The sequence below is a fragment of the Orycteropus afer genome, unplaced genomic scaffold, assembly GCF_000298275.1.
Source record: "Orycteropus afer afer isolate SDZICR_OR568_19922 unplaced genomic scaffold, OryAfe1.0 scaffold00218, whole genome shotgun sequence".
NCBI lineage: Eukaryota > Metazoa > Chordata > Mammalia > Tubulidentata > Orycteropodidae > Orycteropus > Orycteropus afer.
The window spans coordinates 4,548,316-4,556,358 of record NW_006921805.1 but is presented as its reverse complement, the minus strand read 5'-3'; the positions used below and the strand labels follow the sequence as shown (position 1 = coordinate 4,556,358).

General features: G+C 36.4%; 1 protein-coding gene across 1 annotated transcript in view; it reads right to left on the bottom strand.

The window, feature by feature from the left end:
• LOC103203588 (programmed cell death 6 interacting protein) overlaps window positions 1–8,043 on the bottom strand; it is a 129,794-nt gene that overhangs the window by 38,570 nt on the left and 83,181 nt on the right. Inside the window, exons 11-12 of the mRNA XM_007948661.2 lie at window positions 3,142–3,253; window positions 2,053–2,222 (exon numbers count right to left, since the gene is read on the bottom strand). Of these exons, the coding sequence (XP_007946852.1) occupies window positions 2,053–2,222; window positions 3,142–3,253 (282 nt within the window). The remainder of the gene's footprint in view (window positions 1–2,052; window positions 2,223–3,141; window positions 3,254–8,043) is intronic.

Here is an 8,043-nt window from a genome sequence, read left to right as displayed (position 1 = left end):
TTTTGGATAAAAAGTAGCCATTATTACAACTGAATAAAGTATCAACAAATCAGTGCATGTTAATTCTGATTTTACTTACCACAAACCATTTTTGCTTTCCTATTGAAAATCGGTTTTCACTTGAAAGTACCATGGACTGCTAAAAGAACTAACAAATCTGTCCTGGAAGAAGTGCAGCCGGAATGCTCCCTTGGAGGCGAGAATGGCCAGACTTCGTCTCACCTACTTTGGTCATGTTGTAAGAAGGGCCCATTCCCTGAAGAAGGGTATCATGCTTGGCAAAGTGGAAGGATAATGAAAAACAGGAAGGCCCTCAACCAGATGGATTGATACAGTGGCTACAACAATGGGCTCAGGTATAGCAAAGATTGTGAGGCTGGCACAGGACCGGCAGTGTTTCATTCTGCTGTACATAGGGTCACTATGAATTGGAGACGACTCAACGGCACCTAACAACATTGAAAACAGGAGAATCAAAGTATAAAAGCCATGTCTGAGTCATGTATAAGATACCAAGAAGAAAAAGAGGCTACAAAACATTTTCTTCTAAAATAAAAAAGGATTAGATATTGTTATTGTTCCATGGGTCTGTAGTCTCTATTCTTCATAAATTAATCTTCTGATCATTTTCCTTTTCTCTTCATTGTACCTAATTCATATTCATTTTCCATGCGGTTCCCCTCTTTAGTCTCAGGTTCTGTATATTTGACTACATGGTCGCTTCTCCTTGAGAGATACCCAGCATTTGTGGCTGCCATTCCACTAAATTGTCATATAACCATCTCTAATAGCTTCTCTGGACACACTCATTCACTCAATCTCTCTTGGATCCTATACATGTTTACCCTTTCTGCCTATCTACTCTGTTTTCACAATGGGCCCATTTTTTAAAGAAGCTGCCTAAAAGAGGAGCTCTAAATATTAGAAAAAAGAAGTGCTTCATCACTTAAACCTCCACAGCATAATCACTGTACTTTCCTTCTGACAGTTTTAATTTCTACCTCATATTACAGTTTCTTTGTACATGTCAAATCTTCTACAGTAGACCATAAATTGAATGTAAACACTATGTGTGATTCACCTGTTAATTTTTCAAAGCATCTACCATACTGCCTTACATAAAACAGATATTCAACTAAGTCTTGGCTGAATGAATAGATGAATGCTTCTGTGGAAAAACAAGAACAACACTGATACCTTGTGAGACTTCCTTTCCTGAGAAATTTACCTTTTCAAGAAGTTTTAAGCAGTATTTCTGTCATTTGGCTTATTTCCTGTACATTTCAGGGTCTCTAGCTTATCCCACTATATAGCTTTCTCTCACAGTGACCATCCACTAAATAATGCTTGTACTTTCCTGTTAGGACTTCCTAAATCAATTGCCACACTATTGACTTCTGCTTACCTCAATCAGAAATACATGATGATGTCCATTTATTAACACACACACCTTATCAATTTTCCCTTCAAAGGTACTCCTAACAGAATATGCTGGAAGGTTGTACAGTATGATGTAGAAAACAAAGAATGTGTAGTCAATTAAGTATCTAGTCAAAAACTAGTTGAGTTGATCCTGACTCATAGAGACCCTCATTTGCTTTCCAAGGCTGTAAATCTTTACGGAAACAGATCACCCCATCTTCCTTCCACGGAGCAGCTGATGGCTTTGAACCACTGACCTTCTGGTTAGCAGCCAAATGATTTATCCACTACACCATCAGAGCTCCTTAAGTATAGTATGATGTAGAAAACGAAGAATTTGTAGACAGTTGAGTATCTGGTCAAAACCTAGTCCCGCTTCAAGATAACTTTTGTACTCACAACCCTCTGCCTTTCTAAAAATCTAAGTAAAACATTATTACAGGATAGTAATTTTAGTATAATTATGTATTACACAGTATATATCAGAATGCTTTAAATGTAACAACTCCAATTTACTTCTGCATTTCAAAAATACACCAATAAAAGAGAAATTGGCAGTTCACTGTATGTAAGGACTTGAAGATAGCTTTTTAAGGAGACCACCACCCACATCAAGGAAAGTCTTCTCACCTCGCTGCCCTGCATGGTCTTTGCTGGGTTAGCAGAAGGAATGGCAGCATTTAGCTCAGGCTCTGGCTTACACAGAAGTGCAATGGTGTCACGGTGAGACTGATAGCGTTCTTTCACTTGTCCATCAGCTTGCACAGCTTTATCCAAAACAGTTCTAAAGTTGGCACCCTCTGGTAAAAAAACAAAAATTTCCCAAACATAGGACTAAATCTAAGAATGATGTTTATGGGCTGGTTGTACATTTACTTCTGGCCCCAAATTTTATTATCCCCTTCTACAGGTTCCAATTCACTATATAAATCAAAACACAGTTCCTAAAAGTTTTGTTTTTGGAAAAATGACAAAATCATTTATAAAATCAAAGGCACAGTTATACTTTAAATTATATTTGGTGGTTACTGTCCATCAAATAAAAGCTATATAGTAATCGTTTCCTACAATTCACAAATATAGAAAGAAATCACCAAATCCAAATATTGCTACAATTTATTTTAGAAGTATTCTTTCAAAGGATCATGCTTCTACTTAATTTAAAAAACAATAGATATATTTTCAGAAAAATCTCAACAGCAATAATTCCTTTTAGAGAAATAAAGAACAAGCCTCTGGCCGCAATAAACACACCATTTATTATAAAAGTACAAAATTTTAATAATCAAACTCTTTCAAAGATAAAATTTGGCTTCAGAGTAACTATTAACTATTGAGTGATAGATAACTCATCTATCACTATGCATGCAGAATTCATTACTAAATAAAAAGGAATTAGGAAATCATACGTATAAGTAAGATCACATCTGTGTTTTAAAAAATGCACAGGGCTTACTTAGAACAGACAAAGAGAATAAATGGATTATTTTCTTTTTCACTTTACACCCTTCATAAGAATCTGAACTCCTTACAAAGAAGCTAACTACTTTTTTTAATCTTACATGACGGAGGGAAACAATTGAGCCTTCTTAACAGTACTCAATTTCAGCAAAAATATGATTAATTTAATCAAGTAAATAAATAAATAGATAAATAGATAAATAGCAGATCCAAACTAGGAATTTATTCAAGCGAAAGTCATTTCATGAACATTTTTACCTGCTCTTAGAGGCTTATAGAGTTCATTGGATGGTGTCCTTTGCCAGCGTTCCTTGAATTTTGATCTTAAATCATTATCACTTGCTTCTTCTTCATCCAACAATCTTAATGACTTTAAAAAAGAGCAAAACAACGAGTTATCTTTTCTGGTGTAAATACTTAAAACATGTTTTAAATGATCATATTCAACTTAGGAGAGAATTTATTGAGATGGAACAATTCCTCTACTACTGGTTAGGATATAAACTGGTACATTTCTAGACGCAGAAATCTAAATTATAATGTATTTACCAAAAAGTTTTATAAAATTTAAGGCTATAGAAGAGGCAGGAATAGGCACACAAGTGACACAGACCCTCTTCAACAAAGAAAAGAAAAACCAATTGACAGAGATACAGAAGATAATCCTGGAATCCTGAACTTTGAAAGAAACTATACAGAGGTGGATTAGGCACCAACTAGTGGAAAAACCTGAACAAAAACAGTGAGTACAGAGAGGGTCGGACCTGCAGACTGTCAGCTACTCTGAAGAGACCAACAGCCTAAATATTTCCAAGTGGTGTTGGGACCTGAGAATTGACATAAAGATCAGTCCTGGTCACCAAGGGCTGCAGGGACAACTGCTCTGGTGGCCTATGATTAGGAAGGGAAACAGCAAGGAGGGAGACAACCTGAGCTGTGGACTTTCTGCTGTCTGGAAGGGGCAGCCATTTTGATTGTTCACACGTGGCAACCATTTTGGATATTTAAAGTGACCGAGAATGCAGCCATTTTGAATGTTCATAAGTGTTGGCCATTTTGGATATTTAAAGTGATGGAGGGCACAACAATTTTGAATGTCTACAAGTGGCAACCATTTTGGATTTTAAAAGTGATAGCATTCTCATTCAGATTCCAGGGATTTAGGAACAGGCTCTGTTTGCCAAGGGTGGCAAGGACATACAAGAGGCTGACAACAGGAAAGGGGACAGGTGGTGAGTGTATAAGTGCTGTCAACTACTGAATGGAGGAGTACACAGCACAGTACCCTGCTAACGCAGATAATATACAAACAAAACAAAGAAAATAAAAATTGTGGGCAAGTCACTCTAACATATAATCACCAATTAAATATTAACACAAAAATGTCACAAGTGCCTCGAAGACAACAGAGCGTCACAGTCCACACAAAGAAACAAGATAAAGCAGGAGAAACAAGGGACCAGGATACAGACCCAAACACATCCCAGGGGAAGACGCAACATTGGAACTCCCTGATAAGGAATTCAAAAGAATTACATTTAGATAGCTTCAAAGAATCAAGAGATAGACCAAGGAAAACAAAGACAAAACCCTAGAAGAATTTTGGAATAAAATATAAGAACAAAATGACAAAATAAATGAAAAATTAGAAATGATTCTAAATCTACAGATAGAAATCCAGAAAATTAATACTAAATTGTCAGAAATTGATAACACACTGAAAGGGCAAAGGGGTAGAATTGATGTAATGGAAGACAGAATTAATGAGATTGAAGACAAATACCTGAGTATTTCTTTGGAAAAGGATCAATCAGAAAAAAAGATCAAAACAAAATGAAGAAAGCCTAAGGTTCACGTGGGATACCATCAAAAGGAATAACCTACGTATCATTAGAATTCCAGAAGAGGAAGAGAAAAATAAAACCACTGAGAAAATTGTCCAAGATTTGTTGGAGGAGAACTTCCTTGATATGATGAAAGATGAGAATATATACATTCAGGAAGTCCAACGAACTCCAAACAGGATAGATGCCAAAAGAAAAACAACAAGATATATCATCATCAAACTCACCAAAACCAAAGACAAAGAAAGAATCATGAGAGCAACACAGGAAAAACGAAGTTACCTACAAGGGGCAACCAATAAGACTAAGCTCGAATTTCTCAACAGAAACCATGCAGGCAAGAAGACAGTGGGATGGTATACATAAAACACTGAAAGAGAAAATTTTCCAAAAAAGAATTATGTACCAAGCAAAATTGTCCCTCAAATATGATGGTGAAATTAGGACATTCCCAGATAAGCAGAAATTAAGGGAATTTGTTAAAACCACATCAACCTTGTAAAAGACACTAAAGGGGAGCCCTTTGGACAGAGAAGCAACAACAACCAACAACAACTGACCATTACACACATGATGATATAACCCAGAAACCAACCCAGCTATGGAAGTATCCAAAGTAAATAAGCCAACAAAGATTGTAAACAGGGAACTGGAGACACTAACCAACAAATGAGGACAACTACAAACCAAAAAGAGGGAAAAAAAATCTGTGTTGTCACAGAACTTCTAGATGGTAGGGAAGTCAAGACAACTACAAGATAGAATGGACTGTTCTACACTTTGAAAGAAAACTATAAACCACAGGGTAATCTCAAAGAAAAATGACACACCTCTGCATTAAAATAAAAAAGAAAACCAGCATAAATATTGAGCAAATACTAAAACAATACAGCATTTACCTAAACTCACACAGACAGATGGGGAAAAGTAGAACAGGTCCATCACAAAAGAAGAAATTGAACAGGTCATCAAAAAATTACCAACTAAAAAAAGTCCTGGCCCACATGGTGTCACTGGAGAATTCTACCAAGCATTCAGAGATGAACAGATACCAATCCTACTCAAACTATTCCAAAACATAAAAAAAGGATAGAATCCTCCCTAACTCATTTTATAAAGCAAGCATAAACTTGATACCAAAACCAGGCAAAGACATCACTCCAAAGGAAAACTACAGACCATTACCCCTCATGAATACACATACAAAAATCCTCAACAAAATCCTAGCCAATAGATTCCAACAACATATCAAGAAAAAAACTCATTATGACCAAGTGGGATTCATATCAGGTATGCAGAGATGTTTCAACATTAGAAAAACAATCAGTCATCCACAACATAAATAAAACAAAGTAGAAGAACTACATGATCATATCAATTGATACAGAAAAGGCATTTCATAAAATCCAATACCCATTCCTGATCAAAACTCTCAGCAAAACAGGAATAGAATGGACATTCCTATACATTAGAAAGGGCATCTATGCAAAACCAACAACCAACATTATTGTCAATGGAGAGAGACTGAAACCATTCCTCTTGAGAACAGGAACCAAACAAGGATGCCTGTTATCACCACTTGTATTCAACACTGTACTGGAAGTCCTAGCCAGGGCCATAAGGCAAGAAAGGGAAATCAAAGGCATCAAAATTGGTAAAGAAGAGGAAAAACTATCCCTATTTGCTGATGATATGATCCTCTACCTAGAAAACCCAAGAGCCTCTGTCAAAACTCTACTGGAACTAATTGAGAGATTTAGCATTGTGACAGGATATAAGATATACATCCAAAAATCACATGGATTCCTCTACACCAGCAGAAAGATCACTGAAAAAGAAATAAGGAAATCAATACCATTTACATAGGTACCAAAAAAATAAAAAACTTGGGAATAAATCTTACCAGGGACACAGAAGACCTGTACAAAGAAAACTATAAAAAACTACTTCAAGATACCATAAGAGATCTACATAAATGGAAGAACACGCCATGCTCATGGATAGGAAGATTGAACATTGTGAAAATGTCAGTTCTACACAAAGCAATCTATACATTCAATACAATCCCAATCCAGATCTCATCAACATTCTTTAGGGATATGGAAAAACCAAACACTAACTTTAAATGGAAAAGAAAGAGACCTCGGATAAGCAAAGCACTATTGAAGAAGAAAATCAAAGTAGGAGATCTCACACTGCCAAATCTCAAAACCTACTATACAGCAACAGTAGTCAAAAATACCTGGTATTGGTTTAATGACAGATACATAGACGAATGGAATAGAATTGAGAACCCAGAAATAGATCCATCGACCTATAGTCAGCTGATCTTTGACAAAGGCCCCAAATCCATTAAATAAGGAAGAGAATGTTTGTTTAATAAATGGTGCTGGCAAAACTGGAGATCCATTTGCAGAAAAATGAAACAAGATCTGTACCTCACACCATACACAAAAAACGAACTCCAGATGGATCAAAGACTTAAATGTGAAACCTAAAACTATAGAGTTCCTCAAGGAAAAACTAGGGGCAAATTTAGGGGCCCTAATATATGGCATAAATAGACTATCAAGCATAACTCAAAATGCACAAACAGCAGAAGAGAAACCAGATGATTGGGACCTTCTTAAAATTAAATTTTTACGTGCTTCCAAAGACTTCTCCAAAAGAGTCAAAAGAGAACCTACAGACTGGGAAAAAATATTTGGTACTGATATATCTGACAAGGGACTTATCTCTAGAATTTATAGAAAACTCCAAAACATCAATAACAGAAATAAAACAATCCAATTAAAAAATAGGCAGAAGACATGAATAGACATTTCACCAAGGAGGACATTCAAGCAGTCAACAAACATATGAAGAAATGCTCACGATCATAGCTATTAGAGAGATGTAAATCAAAACAACAACAATGAGATACCATCTTGCTCCAGCACTAGTAGCAAAGTTCAACAAGGCACAAAATAACAAATGCTGGTGAGGATGTGGAGAGACTGTGACTCCCATACACTGCTAGTGGGACTGTAAAATGGTACAACCACTGTGAAAAGCAGTATGGTGATTCGTTCAAAAGTTGGAACTAGAAATACCATTTGACCCAGCTATTCCATTACTGGTATTGGTTTAATGACAGATACATAGACCAATGGAATAGAATTGAGAACCCTGAAATAGATCCATCGACCTATAGTCAGCTGATCTTTGATAAAGGCCCAAAATCAGCCCCAGGGTTACAGGTGAGGAGAGACAACTCAGGGACGCCCAAAGCAGCAGGCCAGAAGAGCAGGAGAAAGGGGATTAAAAGCCAGGAAGC